At 46.9% G+C, this 25,993-nt stretch overlaps 1 protein-coding gene across 1 annotated transcript in view; it reads left to right on the forward strand.

The window, feature by feature from the left end:
- Positions 1 to 24,410, forward strand: part of LOC120059565 (histone deacetylase 6-like) — a 54,061-nt gene extending 29,651 nt beyond the window's left edge. The window contains exons 16-22 of the mRNA XM_039008698.1: positions 10,522 to 10,671; positions 11,197 to 11,371; positions 12,186 to 12,559; positions 14,353 to 14,481; positions 14,736 to 14,882; positions 17,831 to 17,959; positions 23,812 to 24,410. Coding sequence (XP_038864626.1) covers positions 10,522 to 10,671; positions 11,197 to 11,371; positions 12,186 to 12,559; positions 14,353 to 14,481; positions 14,736 to 14,882; positions 17,831 to 17,959; positions 23,812 to 23,880 — 1,173 coding nt within the window. The 3' untranslated portion in view covers positions 23,881 to 24,410. The remainder of the gene's footprint in view (positions 1 to 10,521; positions 10,672 to 11,196; positions 11,372 to 12,185; positions 12,560 to 14,352; positions 14,482 to 14,735; positions 14,883 to 17,830; positions 17,960 to 23,811) is intronic.
- Positions 24,411 to 25,993: the final 1,583 nt, after the last annotated feature.

Genomic DNA, 25,993 nt, shown 5'->3' on the forward strand with positions numbered 1-25,993 from the left:
AGTGTTGTAACAATGTACAAATGGTTAAAGCACACAAGTTAAAATAAATAAGCATAAATATGGGTTGTATTTACAATGGTGTTTGTTCTTCACTGGTTGACCTTTTCTTGTGGCAACAGGTCACAAATCTTGCTGCTGTGATGGCACACTGTGGAATTTCTCCCAGTAGATATGGGAGTTTATCAAAATTGGGTTTGTCATCAAATTCTTTGTGGATCTGTGTAATCTGAGGGAAATATGTGTCTCTAATATGGTCATACATTGGGCAGGAGGTTAGGAAGTGCAGCTCAGTTTCCACCTCATTTTGTGAGCAGTGAGCACATAGTCTGTCTTCTCTTGAGAGCCATGTCTGCCTACGGCGGCCTTTCTCAATAGCAAGGCTATGCTCACTGAGTCTGTACATAGTCAAAGCTTTCCTTAAGTTTGGGTCAGTCACAGTGGTCAGGTATTCTGCCACTGTGTACTCTCTGTTCAGGGCCAAATAGCATTCTAGTTTGCTCTGTTTTTTTGTTAATTCTTTCCAATGTGTCAAGTAATTATCTTTTTGTTTTCTCATGATTTGGTTGGGTCTAATTGTGCTGTTGTCCTGGGGCTCTGTGGGGTGTGTTTGTGTTTGTGAACAGAGCCCCAGGACCAGCTTGTTTAGGGGACTCTTCTCCAGGTTCATCTCTCTGTAGGTGATGGCTTTGTTATGGAAGGTTTGTGAATCGCTTTCTTTTAGGTGGTTGTAGAATTTAACGGCTCTTTTCTGGATTTTGATAATTAGTGGGTATCGGCCTAATTCTGCTCTGCATGCATTATTTGGTGTTCTACGTTGTACACGGAGGATATTTTTGCAGAATTCTGCATGCAGAGTCTCAATTTGGTGTTTGCCCCATTTTGTGAAATCTTGGTTGGTGAGCGGACCCCAGACCTCACAACCATAAAGGGCAATGGGCTCTATGACTGATTCAAGTATTTTTAGCCAGATCCTAATTGGTATGTTGAAATTTATGTTCCTTTTGATGGCATAGAATGCCCTTCTTGCCTTGTCTCTCAGATCGTTCACAGCTTTGTGGAAGTTACCTGTGGTGCTGATGTTTAGGCCGAGGTATGTATAGTTTTTTGTGTGCTCTAGGGCAACGGTGTCTAGATGGAATTTGTGGTCCTGGCGACTGGACCTTTTTTGGAACACCATTATTTTGGTCTTACTGAGATTTACTGTCAGGGCCCAGGTCTGACAGAATCTGTGCAGAAGATCTAGGTGCTGCTGTAGGCCCTCCTTGGTTGGTGACAGAAGCACCCAGATCATCAGCAAACAGTAGACATTTGACTTCGGATTCTAGTAGGGTGAGACCGGGTGCTGCAGACTGTTCTAGTGCCCGCGCCAATTCGTTGATATATATGTTGAAGAGGGTGGGGCTTAAGCTGCATCCCTGTCTCACCCCACGACCCTGTGTGAAGAAATGTGTGTGTTTTTTGCCAATTTTAACCGCACACTTGTTGTTTGTGTACATGGATTTTATAATGTCGTATGTTTTACCCCCAACACCACTTTCCATCAATTTGTATAGCAGACCCTCATGCCAAATTGAGTCGAAGGCTTTTTTGAAATCAACAAAGCATGAGAAGACTTTGCCTTTGTTTTGGTTTGTTTGGTTGTCAATTAGGGTGTGTAGGGTGAATACATGGTCTGTTGTACGGTAATTTGGTAAAAAGCCAATTTGACATTTGCTCAGTACATTGTGTTCATTGAGGAAATGTACGAGTCTGCTGTTAATGATAATGCAGAGGATTTTCCCAAGGTTACTGTTGACGCATATTCCACGGTAGTTATTGGGGTCAAATTTGTCTCCACTTTTGTAGATTGGGGTGATCAGTCCTTGGTTCCAAATATTGGGGAAGATGCCAGAGCTAAGGACGATGTTAAAGAGTTTTAGTATAGCCAATTGGAATTTGTTGTCTGTATATTTGATCATTTCATTAAGGATACCATCAACACCACAGGCCTTTTTGGGTTGGAGGGTTTTTATTTTGTCCTGTAACTCATTCAAGGTAATTGGAGAATCCAGTGGGTTCTGGTAGTCTTTAATAGTTGATTCTAGGATTTGTATTTGATCATGTATATGTTTTTGCTCTTTATTCTTTGTTATAGAGCCAAAAAGATTGGAGAAGTGGTTTACCCATACATCTCCATTTTGGATAGATAATTCTTCGTGTTGTTGTTTGTTTAGTGTTTTCCAATTTTCCCAGAATTGGTTAGAGTCTATGGATTCTTCAATTACATTGAGCTGATTTCTGACATGCTGTTCCTTCTTTTTCCGTAGTGTATTTCTGTATTGTTTTAGTGATTCACCATAGTGAAGGCGTAGACTCAGGTTTTCCGGGTCTCTATGTTTTTGGTTGGACAGGTTTCTCAATTTATTTCTTAGATTTTTGCATTCTTCATCAAACCATTTGTCATTGTTGTTCATTTTCTTCGGTTTTCTATTTGAGATTTTTAGATTTGATAGGGAAGCTGAGAGGTCAAATATACTGTTAAGATTTTCTACTGCCAAGTTTACACCTTCACTATTGCAGTGGAACGTTTTACCCAGGAAGTTGTCTAAAAGGGAGTGAATTTGCTGTTGCCTAATTGTTTTTTGGTAGGTTTCCAAACTGCATTCCTTCCATCTATAGCATTTCTTAATGTTACTCAGTTCCTTTGGCTTTGATGCCTCATGATTGAGTATTGCTCTGTTCAAGTAGACTGTAATTTTGCTGTGATCTGATAGGGGTGTCAGTGGGCTGACTGTGAACGCTCTGAGAGACTCTGGGTTGAGGTCAGTGATAAAGTAGTCTACAGTGCTACTGCCAAGAGATGAGCTATAGGTGTACCTACCATAGGAGTCCCCTCGAAGCCTACCATTGACTATGTACATACCCAGCGTGCTACAGAGCTGCAGGAGTTGTGACCCGTTTTTGTTGGTTATGTTGTCATAGTTGTGCCTAGGGGGGCATATGGGGGAGGGAATGCTGTCACCTGCAGGCAGGTGTTTGTCCCCCTGTGTGCTGAGGGTGTAACGGCTTTCCTCCTCCTCTTCATCCGAAGAGGAGGAGCAGGGATTTGACCAAAACGCAGCGTTGTTATATGACATGATTTATTTAAACAAGACGAAAAAACACGAAACGAAAACACTTGAATAATTAACAAAATAACAAAACGGAGTAGACAGACCTGGACATGGAACTTACATAAATACACGAAGAACTCACGAACAGGAACAGACTACATAAACCGAGACAGTCCCGTGTGGCGCGACAAACACTGACACAGGAGACAACCACCCACAAACAAACAGTGTGAAAACACCTACCTTAATATGACTCTCAATCAGAGGAAATGAAAACCACCTGCCTCTAATTGAGAGCCATATCAGGTCACCCTTTAAACCAACATAGAAACAGAAAACATAGACTGCCCACCCAAACTCACGTCCTGACCAACTAACACATACAAAACTAACAGAAAACAGGTCAGGAACGTGACAGAGGGTGTCAGGTTCGTGTCCAGTTCTGGCATTTAGGTCGCCACAGACTAATACATGTCCCTGGGCCTGGAAATGATTGATTTCCCCCTCCAGGATGGAGAAGCTGTCTTCATTAAAGTATGGGGATTCTAGTGGGGGGATATAGGTAGCACACAGGAGGACATTTTTCTCTGTTAAGATAATTTCCTTTTGAATTTCTAGCCAAATGTAAAATGTTCCTGTTTTGATTAATTTAATGGAGTGAGTTAGGTCTGCTCTATACCAAATTAGCATACCCCCTGAGTCTCTTACCTGTTTCACAACTGGTAGTTTGGTGGATGGGACTACCAGCTCTCTGTAACCTAGAGGGCAACCAGTGGGTCCGTCTCCTCTATACCATGTTTCTTGCAGGATGACAATGTCTGCATTACCGATTTCTTTGGTGAAGTCCGGGTTCCTGCTCTTTAGGGCAAAGGCAGATGACCTCAGGCCTTGGATATTCCAGGATGATATAGTGAAGGCTTTTTGTTCCATAAAGTGTCCAATGTTGTTGGTCGTGGTTTGGCCTCAGGCCAGTAAGTGTGAGCAGAGCCTGCTGAGCATCTGGTACATGCCGTTGGCTTGGGCGAGTGTAAGAGTGGGGGTTGGGCCTGTTTGCCCGCTCACTACCTGGGCATATGTGTGACTTCCATGTTGATGCCCTCTTTGCGGGGGTGGGGTGCATGGGGTGGGCAGGAGTGGCATAGGTCTGATCTGAGGGGGCCTAAATTGGGTGTGGGCATGGTTGATGTGGGGGGGTGTTGATTGGTTGGGGTGGGGGTGTGGATGTGTCTGGGGGTGCTGTGGTCTGGATGTAAGTCCTCTTGGCGTGGGTCCTCTATGTGTAGGTCCAGGGGGGGGTCCTGAAGGTCTTGGAGGGTGTCTCGCTGGTCTGGGTGGGGTGTCTATTGATCTGTTGCTCCTGTGTGAAGTGTTGGGGCTGCGTTTGAGAGCGATGTCCTTTAGAGTCCGGGCAAAGGTGGGCACTGCTGCCTTGTAGAGGTGGACCTGGTCATAAAGGCTGTTCAGGTCCAGGGTGGAGTGGTGGGCCAGAAAGACATTTGGTTTTGAGGCACAGTCACGGGAAATGCTTGCGTTTACCCGCTGTATTGTAGCAGGGTGGAAGTCTTTTCGTGGTAGCAGGGTGGAGATAACCACTTGTGCGTTGGGGAAAGTAGAAGAAGCTTTTTCAATCACTCCCTTCAGTGCTGTGGCCACCCTTTCCTGCTGTGCTCTCAGGTCGTTTGTGCCTGTGTGTATTATTATGTGGCTGGGTGAGCCTAGTTTGTCCTCAGACAGAAGGTCTAGGGCGCGCTGGGTGTTTGGACACCAGAGTTTAGACACACTGTGTTTGTGAAAAAGTTTTTTTTCTTCTATATATTTCCCATTTGAGTCCATAAGGAGGACAATCTGTGTCTTGTGTTTGTCCTCAGTGGGTGTGGGGGGGTTGTCAGGAGGGCTATCAGGGTGGCTGACAGGGGGGGTGCTCAGAGGGAGTGAGAGCTGCTGGGCTTGGGGTTTTTCTTTTGTCTGTTCTGTTGTGATGTCGACTCTATGGTCAGGGTCTGGTGTGGACTGTTCTGCTGTGGTGTTGAGACTTTTGTCGGGTGCTGAGGTGGGCTGTTCTGCTGGCGTCTCTGTGGGGATGGCCACCTCCCTAGTGGGTTGTTCTCTGTCACATGCCATCCCCCTCCACCTCTCCTCCAGCAGTCTGATCCTCTCCTCCATCCCCCTCTCCCTCTCCTCCAGCAGTCTGATCCTCTCCTCTAGTGCTCTGTTCTGCTCCTGCTCCTGCTTCTGCTCTTTCTCCTGTTGAAGTTGTCTCACCACTGTCCAGAGTGCAGATATGTCTCTCTCCACCTCCAGCACTCCGGGTCTGGTTAAAGGGGTGTTGTTGTGCTGGACTGTTGTCTGGGTCTGTGCTGACTGGAGTGTAATCACCTGCTGTTCCAGCTCCACCTGCCTTACCTCCAGCTGGGTGAATTTATCCTTCATTTCAATGGGGGAGAAGTACTCTGTGCTGGGAGGTTGACTGTCTGCTGAGAGTTGCTCGTCTGTGGGGTTATGTGATGAAGAGGTCTGGTCTGACCCGCTTGGGGTGGGGGTATCTTTATCAAGGGAGAGCTTCTCCTGCTGGGCTAAATCTTTGATTAGGTGAAAGTCCAGCTGAAACTGTTTGGGGTTGCCCTGTACCATTACTGTTCCAGACTTATAAAGATTTATGTTAGCTGACTCCTCGTCCTCGTTGTCAAGAATCCTGAGTTTCCACCCCTCGTTAACCCCCCCTCTCTTAACAGAGGGGTAGTGTGCTAATATAGCACTGTGCCATGCCAGGGGATGGTTTGTGTGGAAGATAAGGTTGCTGATGTTCCCATTTTTGTAATAGTCAGCAAAAAGTGTCTCTTGATTTTCCATAAGGAGCTTCATTTTGTGATCTTTTCTTGCCTTATCATTCTTTACACTCACAGGGTACTGTATTTTAATTACCTCTGAACAGCGGGAGGCAGCTTCTAAGGCCTCTCCATTTGGTTGGGGTAGACTATTCGACTCTCCTGCCATTGTTGGGCTAATGGGCTTTGACACCTCTCACTTGACACGTAAGTGCTAGTTGAAGTTGTATCAAGCTTGGCAGAATTATGTTACCATTCAGTCCTTATAAAGTAATGTCATGTATTTTTCTTCTTGGCTTTTGGAAATAGAATATAGTTTCAGACTAAACATTACTCACTCAGTTCCAGGTTGGGTGGTGTTTTCAGGTTTCTGTTGTTTTCCAGAGAATTTGCTGTATAGAATTAAAATCCTTGGTTGTTGTGAACTTTTCAGGTGATTCCGTAATTCCGTCCAAAATCAGGTTGTAGGTTTTGAGTTTTGATTTGAAGTGAAGGTTATGTTGTAGAGGGTAGCATCCTGTATGTGTTCCTGACAAAAAATCCAAGTTTATCTAACTCTAAATCTATCTTTTTTAAAGAAAATGCTGAAAAATGCAGGAGCTCATCTGATCGTGACCTCTCTCTCTCTCTCTCTCTCCCCCTCTCTCTCTCTCTCTCTCTGTCTCTGTCTCTCTCTCTCTGTTTCTCTCTCTGTCTCTCTCCCTCTCTCTCTCCCTCTCTCTCTCCCTCTCTCTCTCTCTCTCTCTCTCTCTCTCTCTCTCTCTCTCTCTCTCTCTCTCTCTCTCTCTCTCTCTCTCTCCCCCTCTCTCTCTCTCTCTCTGTCTCTGTCTCCCTCTCTCTGTTTCTCTCTCTGTCTCTCTCCCTCTCTCTCTCCCTCTCTCTCTCCCTCTCTCTCTTCCTCTCCCTCTCTCCCATATCGATATTAAACAAAAGTGAAATAAACATTAAAATATGAACACTAAACATTACAATCACCAAAGTTCCAAAATAATAAAGACATTTCAAATGTCATATTATGTCTATATACAGTGTTGTAACGATGTGAAAAAGGGAAGATAAATAATTATAGGTTGTATTTACAATGGTGTTTGTTCTTCACTGGTTGCCCTTTTCTTGTGGCAACAGGTCACACATCTTGCTGCTGTGATGTCACACTGTGGAATTTCACCCAGTAGATATGGGAGTTTATCAAAATTGGGTTTGTCATCAAATTCTTTGTGGATCTGTGTAATCTGAGGGAAATATGTGTCTCTAATATGGTCATAGATTTAGCAGGAGGTTAGGAAGTGCAGCTCAGTTTCCACCTCATTTTGTGGGCAGTGAGCACATAGCCTGTCTTCTCTTGAGAGCCAGGTCTGCCTACGGCGGCCTTTCTCAATAGCAAGGCTATGCTCACTGAGTCTGTACAGAGTCAAAGCTTTCCTTAAGTTTGGGTCAGTCACAGTGGTCAGGTATTCTGCCACTGTGTACTCTCTGTTCAGGGCCAAATAGCATTCTAGTTTGCTCTGTTTTTTTGTTAATTCTTTCCAATGTGTCAAGTAATTATCTTTTAGTTTTCTCATGATTTGGTTGGGTCTAATTGTGCTGTTGTCCTGGGGCTCTGTGGGGTCTGTTTGTGTTTGTGAACAGAGCCCTAGGACCAGCTTGCTTAGGGGACTCTTCTCCAGGTTCATCTCTCTGTAGGTGATGGCTTTGTTATGGAAGGTTTGGGAATCAATTCCTTTAAGGTGATTGTAGAATTTAACGTCTCTTTTGTGGATTTTGATCATTAGCGGGTATCGGCCTAATTCTGCTCTCCACAGAGGATATTTTTGCAGAATTCTGCATGCGGAGTGTCAATTTTGGGTTTGTCCCATTTTGTGAATTCTTGGTTGGTGAGCGGACCCCAGACCTCACAACCATAAAGGGCAATGGGTTCTATAACTGATTCATGTATTTTTAGCCAGATCCTAATTGGTATGTTGAATTTGATGTTCCTTTTGATGGCATAGAAGGCCCTTCTTGCCTTGTTTCTCATATCGTTCACAGCTTTGTGGAAGTTACCTGTGGTGCTGATGTTTAGGCCAAGGTATGTATAGTTTTTTGTGTGCTCTAGGGCAACGGTGTCTAGATGGAATTTGCATTTGTGGTCCTGACCTTTTTTGGAACACCATTATTTTTGTCTTACTGAGATTTAGGGCCCAGGTCTGACAGAATCTGTGCAGAATATCTAGGTGCTGCTCAGTGGTGGAAAAAACTACTTAAGTAAAAGTCTAAAAGTATTTGGTTTGAAATATACTTAAGTATCAAAAGTAAAAGTATATTATATTAAGTAAACCAGTTAGCACAATTTTATTTTACTTATTTTTATTTATGGATAGCCAGGGACACACTCCAACACTCAGACATCATTTACAAATTAAGAATGTGTGTTTAGTGAGTCCTCCAGATCAGAGGTAGTAGGGATGACCAGGGATGTTTTCTGTTTAGTGAGTCCTCCAGATCAGAGGCAGGAGGGATGACCAGGGATGTTCTCTGTTTAGTGAGTCCTCCAGATCAGAGGCAGTAGGGATGACCAGGGATGTTCTCTGTTTAGTGAGTCCTCCAGATCAGAGGTAGTAGGGATGACCAGGGATGTTCTCTGTTTAGTGAGTCCTCCAGATCAGAGGCAGTAGGGATGACCAGGGATGTTCTCTGTTTAGTGAGTCCTCCAGATCAGAGGTAGTAGGGATGACCAGGGATGTTCTCTGTTTAGTGAGTCCTCCAGATCAGAGCTAGTAGGGATGACCAGGGATGTTCTCTCTTTAGTGAGTCCTCTAGATCAGAGACAGTAGGGATGACCAGGGATGTTCTCTGTTTAGTGAGTCCACCAGATCAGAGGCAGTAGGGATGACCAGGGATGTTCTCTGTTTAGTGAGTCCTCCAGATCAGAGCTAGTAGGGATGACCAGGGATGTTCTCTCTTTAGTGAGTCCTCCAGATCAGAGGCAGTAGGGATGACCAGGGATGTTCTCTGTTTAGTGAGTCCTCCAGATCAGAGGCAGTAGGGATGACCAGGGATGTTCTCTGTTTAGTGAGTCCTCCAGATCAGAGGCAGTAGGGATGACCAGGGATGTTCTCTGTTTAGTGAGTCCTCCAGATCAGAGGCAGTAGGGATGACCAGGGATGTTCTCTGTTTAGTGAGTCCTCCAGATCAGAGGTAGTAGGGATGACCAGGGATGTTCTCTGTTTAGTGAGTCCTCCAGATCAGAGCTAGTAGGGATGACCAGGGATGTTCTCTCTTTAGTGAGTCCTCTAGATCAGAGACAGTAGGGATGACCAGGGATGTTCTCTGTTTAGTGAGTCCACCAGATCAGAGGCAGTAGGGATGACCAGGGATGTTCTCTGTTTAGTGAGTCCTCCAGATCAGAGCTAGTAGGGATGACCAGGGATGTTCTCTCTTTAGTGAGTCCTCCAGATCAGAGGCAGTAGGGATGACCAGGGATGTTCTCTGTTTAGTGAGTCCTCCAGATCAGAGGCAGTAGGGATGACCAGGGATGTTCTCTGTTTAGTGAGTCCTCCAGATCAGAGGCAGTAGGGATGACCAGGGATGTTCTCTGTTTAGTGAGTCCTCCAGATCAGAGGCAGTAGGGATGACCAGAGAGGTTCTGTTGATAAGTGTGTGAATTGGATCATTTTCCTGTCCTGCTAAGCATTCAAAATGTAACAAGTACTTTTGGGTGTCATTGAAAATGTAAGGAGTAAAAAGTACATTATTTTCTGTGAAATAAAAGTTAAAATTGTCAAAAATATAAATAGTAAAGTACCAGATAGCCCCCAAAAACTACTTAAGTAGTACTTTAAAGTATTTTTACTTTTACTTTACACCACTGGTGCTGCTGTAGGCCCTCCTTAGTTGGGGACAGAAGCACCAGATCATCAGCGAACAGTAGACATTTGACTTCAGATTCTAGTAGGGTGAGGCCGGGTGCTGCAGACTGTTCTAGTGCCCGCGCCAATTCGTTTATATATATATATTGAAGAGGGTGGAGCTCAAGCTGCATCCCTGTCTCACCCCACGACCCTGTGGAAAGAAACGTTTGTGTTTTTTACTAATCTCCACCCGGCACAGCCAGAAGAGGACTGGCCACCCCTCATAGCCTGGTTCCTCTCTAGGTTTCTTCCTAGGTCGCTGTCTTCCTAGGGAGTTTTTCCAAGCCACCGTGTTTCTACAATCTGCATTGCTTGTTGTTTGGGGGTTTCTGTATCAACACTTTGTGACATCTGCTGATTGTAAAAAGGGCTTTATAAATACATTTGATTGGATTGATTGACCCAGTGGTCCATGTCCATCGCTATAGAGGTATGTATGGGCTGTGTAGAGGGCACTCTGACTCTAATGCATACATGGACCATATACTGCAGTGTATAAAAGGTGCATTGTGGCGTTGTAGCTTGCTTAGTGATTGTCAGTTAAACCAGACGATTTAAAGTAACGAATCTATTAGAAACCTTTCATAATGATGTAGAAACTACTATAGTTTAGTAATATGATTTACTTATTTGTTCCACTTGGTGTCACTTCAGTTATCACGTTAATGTTTTCTTTATATCTATGAAACAGTTATTTTCTTCCCCACTCTGTAGTTTGACCCGGGCCTGGTGCTGGTATCGGCAGGGTTTGATGCAGCCAGAGGGGACCCTCTAGGAGGGTACCAGGTCACCCCGCCGGGCTATGCCCATCTCACCCACCTCCTGATGGGACTGGCAGGCGGCAGAGTCCTGGTCATCCTGGAGGTTAGTGGTCTGCATTAACGCACGCACGCACACACACACACACACATACACACACACATGCACGCACGCACACACACACACATTATAATTAATCTCCACCCGGTTATAATCTCCACCGGGCACAGCCGGAAGAGGACTGGCCACCCCTCATAGCCTGGTTCCTCTCTAGGTTTCTTCCTAGGTTTTGGCCTTTCTAGGGAGTTTTTCCTAGCCACCGTGCTTCTACACCTGCATTGCTTGCTGTTTGGGGTTTTAGGCTGGGTTTCTGTACAGCACTTCGAGATATTAGCTGATGTAAGAAGGGCTATATAAATACATTTGATTTGATTTGATCTGCCATAAGTACATTTACCTTTGTCATGAATTAATGACAAGTGGTGTAAAGCCTTCATCTTCAGAGAGCTAGATGACACAGTTACATATCACAGTCATAGTCAGTAAAACATTTTCTTCAATGTAGCTGTCAGTAATGTCAGAGCAGGAAGTGTTAAACATAGTCCTCCTCCTCCTCCTCCTCCTCTACAGGGTGGCTATAACCTGACCGCCATCTCTGAGTCTATGTCTGCCTGCACCAGTGTTCTCCTGGGAGACCCCGCTCTGCCCCTGCCTCCCTTGCCCCCGCCTCACCCCAACGCAGCAGACAGCATCAACAAGGTCATACGCACCCACTGCGCCTATTGGCTGTCCCTCAGGATACAACGTGAGTCCTGTTTCTCTATCTGGAACTCTCAGGAATCTGTATTTAGTGAAAGATTTCTGTTTTATCATCTGTTTAAGGGGGAACCGTATACCAGGGGGAACCGTATACCAGGGGGAGCCGTATACCAGGGGGAGCCGTATACCAGGGGGAGCCGTATACCAGGGGGAGCCGTATACCAGGGGGAACCGTATACCAGGGGGAACCGTATACCAGGGGGAGCCGTATACCAGGGGGAGCCGTATACCAGGGGGAGCCGTATACCAGGGGGAGCCGTATACCAGGGGGAACCGTATACCAGGGGGAGCCGTATACCAGGGGGAGCCGTATACCAGGGGGAGCCGTATACCAGGGGGAACAATATACCAGGGGGAGCCGTATACCAGGGGGAGCCGTATACCAGGGGGAGCCGTATACCAGGGGGAGCCGTATACCAGGGGGAACCGTATACCAGGGGGAGCCGTATACCAGGGGGAGCCGTATCCCAGGGGGAGCCGTATACCAGGGGGAGCCGTATCCCAGGGGGAGCCGTATCCCAGGGGGAGCCGTATCCCAGGGGGAGCCGTATACCAGGGGGAGCCGTATACCAGGGGGAGCCGTATACCAGGGGGAGCCGTATCCCAGGGGGAGCCGTATACCAGGGGGAGCCGTATACCAGGGGGAGCCGTATACCAGGGGGAGCCGTATCCCAGGGGGAGCTGTATACCAGAGGGAGCTGTATACCAGGGGGAACTGTATACCAGGGGGAGCTGTATACCAGGGGGAGCTGTATCCCAGGGGGATGTAATGTTTTCTCTGTATTGTTTTCTCTCATCAGTTCCAGAGTCTCTCCGCCTGTCTCTGCCAAACCCCAAACCCAGAGGGAAGAGGACTTCTAAGGGCAAGAAGTCTCCCAGACAGGGTAACCAGTGCGGGACCAGCCCTGGTCAGGGGTCATCTCAGACCACACCTCACACCACATCTCAGACCACACCTCTGCCCTCTGGTGGTCGGGGCGACCTTGACCTAGATGACCTCACAAAGGGACTGGTGTCACTCGACCTAAACCAAAGTACCTCAGCCAATCCCAGCCCAGCGTCTGTCCCTGTGGGTGGAGCCAGGTCGAAGGTGAGGCTCAGTCCTATGAAGACGGAAGCTGTTCCAAATACGCCCGAGATTCTCCAACCGACGCCTGACAAGACGGAGACGCAGGTAAGGAACCGTGTGAAGTCATGGTTACATACCAAATGGCACCCTATTCCCTAGTGCACTACTCTGACCAGAGCCCTATCCAAAGTAGTGCACTATGTAGGGAATAGGTTGCCACTTTGGATGCAACCTTTTGGCCAAGATCCCTGCTCTCTGTTTTTAGATAATTTCTGTACTTCTTTGTGAACTCATGGGGATTGGATTAACTGAACTTTTGGGGCAGCAGGGTAGTGGTTAGAGTGTTGGGCCAGTAACCAGCAGGTAGCCTAGTGGTTAGAGTGGAGTGTTGGGCCAGTAACCAGCAGGTAGCCTAGTGGTTAGAGTGGAGCGTTGGGCCAGTAACCAGCAGGTAGCCTAGTGGTAAGAGTGGAGTGTTGGGCCAGTAACCAGCAGGTAGCCTAGTGGTAAGAGTGGAGCGTTGGGCCAGTAACCAGCAGGTAGCCTAGTGGTAAGAGTGGAGTGTTGGGCCAGTAACCAGCAGGTAGCCTAGTGGTTAGAGTGGAGCGTTGGGCCAGTAACCAGCAGGTAGCCTAGTGGTTAGAGTGGAGTGTTGGGCCAGTAACCAGCAGGTAGCCTAGTGGTAAGAGTGGAGCGTTGGGCCAGTAACCAGCAGGTAGCCTAGTGGTAAGAGTGGAGTGTTGGGCCAGTAACCAGCAGGTAGCCTAGTGGTTAGAGTGGAGTGTTGGGCCAGTAACCAGCAGGTAGCCTAGTGGTTAGAGTGGAGTGTTGGGCCAGTAACCAGCAGGTAGCCTAGTGGTTAGAGTGGAGCGTTGGGCCAGTAACCAGCAGGTAGCCTAGTGGTAAGAGTGGAGTGTTGGGCCAGTAACCAGCAGGTAGCCTAGTGGTTAGAGTGGAGTGTTGGGCCAGTAACCAGCAGGTAGCCTAGTGGTTAGAGTGGAGTGTTGGGCCAGTAACCAGCAGGTAGCCTAGTGGTTAGAGTGGAGTGTTGGGCCAGTAACCAGCAGGTAGCCTAGTGGTTAGAGTGGAGTGTTGGGCCAGTAACCAGCAGGTAGCCTAGTGGTTAGAGTGGAGTGTTGGGCCAGTAACCAGCAGGTAGCCTAGTGGTTAGAGTGGAGTGTTGGGCCAGTAACCAGCAGGTAGCCTAGTGGTTAGAGTGGAGTGTTGGGCCAGTAACCAGCAGGTAGCCTAGTGGTTAGAGTGGAGTGTTGGGCCAGTAACCAGCAGGTAGCCTAGTGGTTAGAGTGGAGTGTTGGGCCAGTAACCAGCAGGTAGCCTAGTGGTTAGAGTGGAGTGTTGGGCCAGTAACCAGCAGGTAGCCTAGTGGTTAGAGTGGAGTGTTGGGCCAGTAACCAGCAGGTAGCCTAGTGGTTAGAGTGGAGTGTTGGGCCAGTAACCAGCAGGTAGCCTAGTGGTTAGAGTGGAGTGTTGGGCCAGTAACCAGCAGGTAGCCTAGTGGTTAGAGTGGAGTGTTGGGCCAGTAACCAGCAGGTAGCCTAGTGGTTAGAGCGTTGGGCCAGTAACCAGCAGGTAGCCTAGTGGTTAGAGCGTTGGGCCAGTAACCGAAAGGTTGCAAGATCGAATCCCCCGAGCTGACAAGGTTAAAAATCTGTCGTTCTGCTCCTGAACAAGGCAGGTAACCCACTGTTCCCCAGTAGGCCGACGTTGTAAATAAGAATTTGTTCTTAACTGTTTTGCCAAGTTAAATAAAGGTAAAAAATGCAGTCTCTGACCTCCATCAGAAACAGTGTTTATTTTCACCTCAAGGTTGTCAATGATTGAAAAGGTGAACATCTTTTCTCCTATTGACTGGCATTGTTACTGAATTACCATCCTAGGCGGTCGCCATGGCTACCTCAGACCCGGTTACCAAGGGAGACCAGGAGAGCGGTGCGGTGGAGGTGGAAGGGGCGTCTGGTTACTCCAAGGAGCCGGTGTTTGAACTGTTCTGTGGAAACCAGGACGGGGTACAGACGATATTCCGTTTTACATTTTTTTTTTCTCCTTTCATATTAAGTTATGATTTGTTGAGGTGTTATCGGTAGAACTGGGGATCCAAACCCCTTCACGTCTTGTCTAAAATACCAAGTAAAATAAAAAATTGTCTTAACATCTCAGTACGCTGAAGATAACAATTTACGATTGAGGCAGAAATCTCATCTAACTTTTCAGTATTTTCAAGAGAGCAATTTTAGCTTTTTTTCCCCCCCAACCCCCCCAGAGCACTATGTACGTGGTGGATCCCCTGTCCTGGTGCCCCCACCTAGACTCAGTGACTCCTGTTCCTGCTGGCGGGATAGATGTGTTTCGGCCCTGTGAGGACTGTGGGAGCGACGCTGAGAACTGGATCTGTCTCTGCTGTTACAAGGTACTGGAAACAAAGGACACTTCCTCTCTTCTTAACCTCATATCATCTCCAGTACCGGCGTCTAGAGGTCGACCTCTACCGGCGTCTAGGGGTCGACCTGTACCGGCGTCTAGAGGTCGACCTCTACCGGCGTCTAGAGGTCGACCTCTACCGGCGTCTAGAGGTCGACCTCTACCGGCGTCTAGAGGTCGACCTCTACCGGCGTCTAGAGGTCGACCTCTACCGGCGTCTAGAGGTCGACCTCTACCGGCGTCTAGAGGTCGACCTGTACCGGCGTCTAGAGGTCGACCTCTACCGGCGTCTAGAGGTCGACCTCTACCGGCGTCTAGAGGTCGACCTCTACCGGCGTCTAGAGGTCGACCTCTACCGGCGTCTAGAGGTCGACCTCTACCGGCGTCTAGAGGTCGACCTCTACCGGCGTCTAGAGGTCGACCTCTACCGGCGTCTAGAGGTCGACCTCTACCGGCGTCTAGAGGTCGACCTGTACCGGCGTCTAGAGGTCGACCTGTACCGGCGTCTAGAGGTCGACCTGTACCGGCGTCTAGAGGTCGACCTGTACCGGCGTCTAGAGGTCGACCTGTACCGGCGTTTAGAGTTCGACCTCTACCGGCGTCTAGAGTTCGACCTCTACCGGCGTCTAGAGTTCGACCTCTACCGGCGTCTAGAGTTCGACCTCTACCGGCGTCTAGAGGTCGACCTCTACCGGCGTCTAGAGTTCGACCTCTACCGGCGTCTAGCGGTCGACCTGTACCGGCGTCTAGAGGTCGACCTGTACCGGCGTCTAGAGGTCGACCTGTACCGGCGTCTAGAGGTCGACCTGTACCGGCGTCTAGAGGTCGACCTCTACCGGCGTCTAGAGTTCGACCTGTACCGGCGTCTAGAGGTCGACCTCTACCGGCGTCTAGAGGTCGACCTGTTCCGGCGTCTAGAGGTCGACCTGTTCCGGCGTCTAGAGGTCGACCTGTTCCGGCGTCTAGAGGTCGACCTGTACCGGCGTCTAGAGGTCGACCTGTACCGGCGTCTAGAGGTCGACCTGTACCGGCGTCTAGAGGTCGACCTGTACCGGCGTCTAGAGGTCGACCTGTACCGGCGTCTAGAGTTCGGCGTCTAGAGGTCGACCTCTACCGGCGTCTAGAGGTCGACCTCTACCGGCGTCTAGAGTTCGACCTGTACCGGCGTCTAGGGGTCGACCTGTACCGGCGTCTAGAGGTCGACCTCTACCGGCGTCTAGAGGTCGACCTCTACCGGCGTCTAGAGGTCGACCTGTACCGGCGTCTAGAGGTCGACCTGTACCGGCGTCTAGAGGTCGACCTGTACCGGCGTCTAGAGCTCGACCTCTACCGGCGTCTAGAGCTCGACCTCTACCGGCGTCTAGAGCTCGACCTCTACCGGCGTCTAGAGCTCGACCTCTACCGGCGTCTAGAGTTCGACCTCTACCGGCGTCTAGAGTTCGACCTCTACCGGCGTCTAGAGTTCGACCTCTACCGGCGTCTAGAGTTCGACCTCTACCGGCGTCTAGAGGTCGACCTGTACCGGCGTCTAGAGGTCGACCTCTACCGGCGTCTAGAGTTCGACCTCTACCGGCGTCTAGAGTTCGACCTCTACCGGCGTCTAGAGGTCGACCTCTACCGGCGTCTAGAGTTCGACCTCTACCGGCGTCTAGAGGTCGACCTCTACCGGCGTCTAGAGGTCGACCTCTACCGGCGTCTAGAGGTCGACCTGTACCGGCGTCTAGAGGTCGACCTGTACCGGCGCCTAGAGTTCGACCTGTACCGGCGTCTAGAGGTCGACCTCTACCGGCGTCTAGAGGTCGACCTCTACCGGCGTCTAGAGGTCGACCTCTACCGGCGTCTAGAGGTCGACCTGTACCGGCGTCTAGAGTTCGACCTCTACCGGCGTCTAGAGGTCGACCTGTACCGGCGTCTAGAGGTCGACCTGTACCGGCGTCTAGAGGTCGACCTCTACCGGCGTCTAGAGGTCGACCTCTACCGGCGTCTAGAGGTCGACCTCTACCGGCGTCTAGATGTCGACCTCTACCGGCGTCTAGAGGTCGACCTCTACCGGCGTCTAGAGGTCGACCTCTACCGGCGTCTAGAGGTCGACCTCTACCGGCGTCTAGAGTTCGACCTCTACCGGCGTCTAGAGTTCGACCTCTACCGGCGTCTAGAGGTCGACCTCTACCGGCGTCTAGAGGTCGACCTGTACCGGCGTCTAGAGGTCGACCTGTACCGGCGTCTAGAGTTCGACCTCTACCGGCGTCTAGAGTTCGACCTCTACCGGCGTCTAGAGTTCGACCTCTACCGGCGTCTAGAGGTCGACCTGTACCGGCGTCTAGAGGTCGACCTGTACCGGCGTCTAGAGGTCGACCTGTACCGGCGTCTAGAGGTCGACCTGTACCGGCGTCTAGAGGTCGACCTCTACCGGCGTCTAGAGGTCGACCTCTACCGGCGTCTAGAGGTCGACCTCTACCGGCGTCTAGAGGTCGACCTGTACCGGCGTCTAGAGGTCGACCTGTACCGGCGTCTAGAGGTCGACCTGTACCGGCGTCTAGAGGTCGACCTCTACCGGCGTCTAGAGGTCGACCTGTACCGGCGTCTAGAGGTCGACCTGTACCGGCGTCTAGAGGTCGACCTGTACCGGCGTCTAGAGGTCGACCTGTACCGGCGTCTAGAGGTCGACCTGTACCGGCGTCTAGAGGTCGACCTGTACCGGCGTCTAGAGGTCGACGTCTTAACAGAATCACTTGTATTCCTGTACATTTCATTTAACAACTGTAGAAATTCTTTATCAACCACAAAGCAGCACTCTTCTTAGTATGAAGATAAATATATTATTGGCAATAAGATATACATTTAACTTTTATTGTCCTCAATTTGTGTTTGACATCATAGCAAGAAGATGTTACATGCCATTCTCTGACTCGTGTTCTTCCTCTTGGCGATGTCCAGGTGTACTGTGGTCGCTATGTCAACCAGCACATGTTAACCCACGGCTTGGTGTCAGAACATCGTCTGGTGCTGAGCTTCGCTGACCTGTCGGTCTGGTGTTACTCCTGTCAGGCCTACGTCCACAACCAGGTGAGAGGAGGAGTGTGTCAAATCACATGTTATTTGTCACATGCTTGGTAAACAACAGGTGTGGACTAACAGTGAAATGATTAGTTACAGGTCGTTCCCAACAATACAGAGAGAAAGAAAATAGAGAAATAATAGAAAAGTAAAATAACGTCATAATAAATATACAATGAGTAACAATAACATGGCTATATACACAGAGTACCAGTACTGAGTTAATGATAACATGGTTATATACACAGAGTACCAGTACTGAGTCAATGATAACATGGTTATATACACAGAGTACCAGTACTGAGTCAATGATAACATGGCTATATACACAGAGTACCAGTACTGAGTCAATGATAACATGGTACTATACACAGAGTACCAGTACTGAGTCAATGATAACATGGCTGTATACACAGAGTACCAGTACTGAGTCAATGATAACATGGCTATATACACAGAGTACCAGTACTGAGTCAATGATAACATGGCTATATACACAGAGTACCAGTACTGAGTCAATGATAACATGGCTATATACACAGAGTACCAGTACTGAGTTAATGATAACATGGTACTATACACAGAGTACCAGTACTGAGTCAATGATAACATGGATATATACACAGAGTACCAGTACTGAGTCAATGATAACATGGCTCTATACACAGAGTACCAGTACTGAGTCAATGATAACATGGCTATATACACAGAGTACCAGTACTGAGTCAATGATAACATGGTACTATACACAGAGTACCAGTACTGAGTTAATGATAACATGGCTATATACACAGAGTACCAGTACTGAGTCAATGATAACATGGCTATATACACAGAGTACCAGTACTGAGTCAATGATAACATGGTACTATACACAGAGTACCGGTACTGAGTCAATGATAACATGGCTATATACACAGAGTACCAGTACTGAGTCAATGATAACATGGTACTATACACAGAGTACCAGTACTGAGTCAATGATAACATGGCTATATAAACAGAGTACCAGTACTGAGTCAATGATAACATGGTACTATACAGAGTACCAGTACTGAGTTAATGATAACATGGCTATATACACAGAGTACCAGTACTGAGTCAATGATAACATGGCTGTATACACAGAGTACCAGTACTGAGTCAATGATAACATGGTACTATACACAGGGTACCAGTACTGAGTCAATGATAACATGGTACTATACACAGAGTACCAGTACTGAGTTAATGATAACATGGCTATATACACATAGTACCAGTACTGAGTCAATGATAACATGGTACTATACACAGGGTACCAGTACTGAGTCAATGATAACATGGTACTATACACAGAGTAACAGTACTGAGTCAATGATAACATGGTACTATACACAGAGTACCAGTACTGAGTCAATGATAACATGGATATATACACAGAGTACCAGTACTGAGTCAATGATAACATGGCTCTATACACAGAGTACCAGTACTGAGTCAATGATAACATGGCTATATACACAGAGTACCAGTACTGAGTCAATGATAACATGGCTCTATACACAGAGTACCAGTACTGAGTCAATGATAACATGGCTATATACACAGAGTACCAGTACTGAGTTAATGATAACATGGTACTATACACAGAGTACCAGTACTGAGTCAATGATAACATGGATATATACACAGAGTACCAGTACTGAGTCAATGATAACATGGCTCTATACACAGAGTACCAGTACTGAGTCAATGATAACATGGCTATATACACAGAGTACCAGTACTGAGTCAATGATAACATGGCTCTATACACAGAGTACCAGTACTGAGTCAATGATAACATGGCTATATACACAGAGTACCAGTACTGAGTTAATGATAACATGGTACTATACACAGAGTACCAGTACTGAGTCAATGATAACATGGTACTATACACAGAGTACCAGTACTGAGTCAATGATAACATGGCTATATACACAGCGTACCAGTACTGAGTCAATGATAACATGGCTATATACACAGAGTACCAGTACTGAGTCAATGATAACATGGCTATATACACATAGTACCAGTACTGAGTCAATGATAACATGGCTATATACACAGAGTATCAGTACTGAGTCAATGATAACATGGCTATATACACAGAGTACCAGTACTGAGTCAATGATAACATGGCTGTATACACAGAGTACCAGTACTGAGTCAATGATAACATGGTACTATACGCAGAGTACCAGTACTGAGTCAATGATAACATGGTACTATACACAGAGTACCAGTACTGAGTTAATGATAACATGGCTGTATACACAGAGTACCAGTACTGAGTCAATGATAACATAGTACTATACACAGAGTACCAGTACTGAGTCAATGATAACATGGCTGTATACACAGAGTACCAGTACTGAGTCAATGATAACATGGCTATATACACAGAGTACCAGTACTGAGTCAATGATAACATGGCTGTATACACAGAGTACCAGTACTGAGTCAATGATAACATGGCTGTATACACAGAGTACCAGTACTGAGTCAATGATAACATGGATATATACACAGAGTACCAGTACTGAGTCAATGATAACATGGCTGTATACACAGAGTACCAGTACTGAGTCAATGATAACATGGCTATATACACAGAGTACCAGTACTGAGTCAATGATAACATGGTACTATACACAGAGTACCAGTACTGAGTCAATGATACCATGGCTATATACACAGAGTACCAGTACTGAGTCAATGATAACATGGTACTATACACAGAGTACCAGTACTGAGTCAATGATAACATGGTACTATACACCGAGTACCAGTACTGAGTTAATGATAACATGGCTATATACACAGAGTAGCAGTACTGAGTCAATGATAACATGGTACTATACACAGAGTACCAGTACTGAGTCAATGATAACATGACTGTATACACAGAGTACCAGTACTGAGTCAATGATAACATGGTACTATACACAGAGTACCAGTACTGAGTCAATGATAACATGGCTGTATTCACAGAGTACCAGTACTGAGTCAATGATAACATGGCTGTATACACAGAGTACCAGTACTGAGTCAATGATAACATGGCTATATACACAGAGTACCAGTACTGAGTTAATGATAACATGGCTGTATACACAGAGTACCAGTACTGAGTTAATGATAACATGGTACTGTACACAGAGTACCAGTACTGAGTCAATGACAACATGACTGTATACACAGAGTACCAGTACTGAGTCAATGATAACATGGCTGTATACACAGAGTACCAGTACTGAGTCAATGATAACATGGCTATATACACAGAGTACCAGTACTGAGTTAATGATAACATGGCTGTATACACAGAGTACCAGTACTGAGTTAATGATAACATGGTACTATACACAGAGTACCAGTACTGAGTCAATGACAACATGACTGTATACACAGAGTACCAGTACTGAGTCAATGATAACATGGCTATATACACAGAGTACCAGTACTGAGTCAATGATAACATGGCTGTATACACAGAGTACCAGTACTGAGTCAATGATAACATGGCTATATACACAGAGTACCAGTACTGAGTTAATGATAACATGGCTGTATACACAGAGTACCAGTACTGAGTCAATGATAACATGGCTATATACACAGAGTACCAGTACTGAGTCAATGATTACATGGCTCTATACACAGAGTACCAGTACTGAGTCAATGATAACATGGCTATATACACAGAGTACCAGTACTGAGTCAATGATAACATGGTACTATACACAGAGTACCAGTACTGAGTCAATGATAACATGGCTATATACACAGAGTACCAGTACTGAGTCAATGATTACATGGCTCTATACACAGAGTACCAGTACTGAGTCAATGATAACATGGCTATATACACAGAGTACCAGTACTGAGTCAATGATAACATGGTACTATACACAGAGTACCAGTACTGAGTCAATGATAACATGGTACTATACACAAAGTACCAGTACTGAGTTAATGATAACATGGTACTATACACAGAGTACCAGTACTGAGTCACATGCTGCTGTTCCTCCTCCGTTCTTCCCCCCTCTGCTCCATGTACACATGCTGCTGTTCCTCCTCTGTTCTTCCCCCCTCTGCTCCATGTACACATGCTGCTGTTCCTCCTCCGTTCTTCCCACCTCTGTTCCATGTACACATGCTGCTGTTCCTCCTCCGTTCTTCCCCCCTCTGCTCCATGTACACATGCTGCTGTTCCTCCTCCGTTCTTCCCCCCTCTGTTCCATGTACACATGCTGCTGTTCCTCCTCCGTTCTTCCCCCCTCTGCTCCATGTACACATGCTGCTGTTCCTCCTCCGTTCTTCCCCCCTCTGCTCCATGTACACATGCTGCTGTTCCTCCTCCGTTCTTCCCCCCTCTGCTCCATGTACACATGCTGCTGTTCCTCCTCCGTTCTTCCCCCCTCTGCTCCATGTACACATGCTGCTGTTCCTCCTCCGTTCTTCCCCCCTCTGCTCCATGTACACATGCTGCTGTTCCTGCAGAAAAGTTTGCAACACAACTTTGTCTAACAGTGTCTGTAATTTCGCTACAAGTTTTTGCTAATTTGGTTAGCATTCTGGTAATAGACGGCCAATGGGCTAAGAATAATGCTGTGTGAAGATAGCACTGGGCCTGTAGTAGCCTGAGGCTCAGAATAATGCTGTGTGGAGATAGCACAGGGCCTGTAGTAGCCTGAGGCTGAGAATAATGCTGTGTGAAGATAGCACAGGGCCTGTAGTAGCCTGAGACTAAGAATAATGCTGTGTGAAGATAGCACAGGGCCTGTAGTAGCCTGAGGCTAAGAATAATGCTGTGTGAAGTTAGCACAGGGCCAGTAGTAGCCTGAGACTCAGAATAATGCTGTGTGAAGATAGCACAGGGCCAGTAGTAGCCTGAGACTCAGAATAATGCTGTGTGAAGATAGCACAGGGCCAGTAGTAGCCTGAGACTCAGAATAATGCTGTGTGAAGTTAGCACTGGGCCTGTAGTAGCCTGAGGCTAAGAATAATGCTGTGTGAAGATACCACAGGGCCTGTAGTAGCCTGAGGCTAAGAATAATGCTGTGTGAAGATAGCACAGGGCCTGTAGTAGCCTGAGGCTAAGAATAATGCTGTGTGAAGATAGCACTGGGCCTGTAGTAGCCTGAGGCTCAGAATAATTCTGTGTGAAGATAGCACAGGGCCTGTAGTAGCCTGAGGCTAAGAATAATGCTGTGTGAAGATAGCACAGGGCCAGTAGTAGCCTGAGGCTCAGAATAATGCTGTGTGAAGATAGCACAGGGCCTGTAGTAGCCTGAGGCTCAGAATAATGCTGTGTGAAGATAGCACAGGGCCTGTAGTAGCCTGAGGCTAAGAATAATGCTGTGTGAAGATAGCACAGGACCTGTAGTAGCCTGAGGCTCAGAATAATGCTGTGTGAAGATAGCACAGGGCCTGTAGTAGCCTGAGACTAAGAATAATGCTGTGTGAAGATAGCACAGGGCCTGTAGTAGCCTGAGGCTAAGAATAATGCTGTGTGAAGATAGCACAGGGCCTGTAGTAGCCTGAGGCTAAGAATAATGCTGTGTGAAGATAGCACAGGGCCTGTAGTAGCCTGAGGCTAAGAATAATGCTGTGTGAAGATAGCACAGGGCCAGTAGTAGCCTGAGACTAAGAATAATGCTGTGTGAAGATAGCACAGGGCCTGTAGTAGCCTGAGACTAAGAATAATGCTGTGTGTAAAGGCCTTTTCTTTATGGTGCTAGAAGTAGTACCACAACGTTAATGTTCCCCGTGCTTAAATCTCTTTCTCTCCTTTTATTCTCTCTGTCGTCCTTCTACCTGTTGTCCAGATGGTGTTTGAAGCCAAGAACGCTGCCCACTGTATGAAGTTTGGAGAGGACATGCCCCTCTCTAACTGAAGCCATACAGGGACGACGACACGGAGAAAGAGAGAGAGAGAGAGAGGACATGCCTCACTCTAACTGAAGCCATACAGGGACGACGACACGGAGAAAGAGAGAGAGAGAGAGACAGAGAAAGAGAGAGAGAGAGAGAGGACATATGTTGTTGTGAAAGCAAAATCTAAAAGACCACTGTTCTGGTCTCGGTGCTATTGTTAGTGCCTCTGCTTGCTTTGCAGACATGACTGTGCCTTTAAATCTCTCTTTATATTCTCACTCTGTGTGTCTCTCTGCCTTTGTCTTTCTCTCTCTCTTTCTTTCTCTCTCTCTTTCTTTCTCTTTCTTTCTCTCTCTTTCTTTCTTTCCCTCCCCAGCCGAATGTCAATGAGTTCATTGTATTTGCCAAAACCTCTCGTATCCAAAATATATGTCTATGAAGCTACTCTGTCCTCATTGTCCTTCATTTAGCTGTCCTCACTGTCCTTCATTTAGCTGTCCTCACTGTCCTTTATTTAGCTGTCCTCATTGTCCTTTATTTAGCTGTCCTCACTGTCCTTCATTTAGCTGTCCTCACTGTCCTTTATTTAGCTGTCCTCACTGTACTTCATTTAGCTGTCCTCACTGTCCTTTATTTAGCTGTCCTCACTGTCCTTCATTTAGCTGTCCTCACTGTCCTTTATTTAGCTGTCCTCATTGTCCTTTATTTAGCTGTCCTCACTGTCCTTCATTTAGCTGTCCTCACTGTCCTTTATTTAGCTGTCCTCACTGTACTTCATTTAGCTGTCCTCACTGTCCTTCATTTAGCTGTCCTCACTGTCCTTCATTTAGCTGTCCTCACTGTCCTTTATTTAGCTGTCCTCACTGTACTTCATTTAGCTGTCCTCACTGTCCTTCATTTAGCTGTCCTCACTGTCCTTCATTTAGCTGTCCTCACTGTCCTTCATTTAGCTGTCCTCACTGTCCTTCATTTAGCTGTCCTCACTGTCCTTTATTTAGCTGTCCTCACTGTCCTTTATTTAGCTGTCCTCACTGTCCTTCATTTAGCTGTCCTCACTGTCCTTCATTTAGCTGTCCTCACTGTCCTTTATTTAGCTGTCCTCACTGTCCTTCATTTAGCTGTCCTCACTGTCCTTCATTTAGCTGTCCTCACTGTCCTTCATTTAGCTGTCCTCATTGTCCTTCATTTAGCTGTCCTCACTGTCCTTCATTTAGCTGTCCTCACTGTCCTTCATTTAGCTGTCCTCACTGTCCTTTATTTAGCTGTCCTCACTGTCCTTTATTTAGCTGTCCTCACTGTCCTTCATTTAGCTGTCCTCACTGTGGTTTATTTAGCTGTCCTCACTGTCCTTTATTTAGCTGTCCTCATTGTCCTTCATTTAGCTGTCCTCACTGTCCTTCATTTAGCTGTCCTCACTGTCCTTTATTTAGCTGTCCTCATTGTCCTTCATTTAGCTGTCCTCACTGTCCTTTATTTAGCTGTCCTCATTGTCCTTCATTTAGCTGTCCTCATTGTCCTTCATTTAGCTGTCCTCACTGTCCTTTATTTAGCTGTCCTCATTGTCCTTCATTTAGCTGTCCTCACTGTCCTTTATTTAGCTGTCCTCAGTGTTCTTCATTTAGCTGTCCTCACTGTCCTTTATTTAGCTGTCCTCAGTGTTCTTCATTTAGCTGTCCTCACTGTGGTTTATTTAGCTGTCCTCACTGTGGTTCATTTAGCTGTCCTCACTGTCCTTCATTTAGCTGTCCTCACTGTCCTTCATTTAGCTGTCCTCACTGTTCTTCAATTAGCTGTCCTCACTGTCCTTCATTTAGCTGTCCTCACTGTCCTTCATTTAGCTGTCCTCACTGTGGTTCATTTAGCTGTCCTCACTGTCCTTTATTTAGCTGTCCTCACGGTCCTTTATTTAGCTGTCCTCACTGTCCTTCATTTAGCTGTCCTCACTGTCCTTTATTTAGCTGTCCTCACTGTCCTTTATTTAGCTGTCCTCACTGTCCTTCATTTAGCTGTCCTCATTGTGGTTTATTTAGCTGTCCTCACTGTGGTTTATTTAGCTGTCCTCACTGTGGTTCATTTAGATGTCCTCACTGTCCTTCATTTAGCTGTCCTCACTGTGGTTTATGTAGCTATCCT

This window comes from Salvelinus namaycush, chromosome 14 (assembly GCF_016432855.1).
Source record: "Salvelinus namaycush isolate Seneca chromosome 14, SaNama_1.0, whole genome shotgun sequence".
Lineage (NCBI taxonomy): Eukaryota > Metazoa > Chordata > Actinopteri > Salmoniformes > Salmonidae > Salvelinus > Salvelinus namaycush.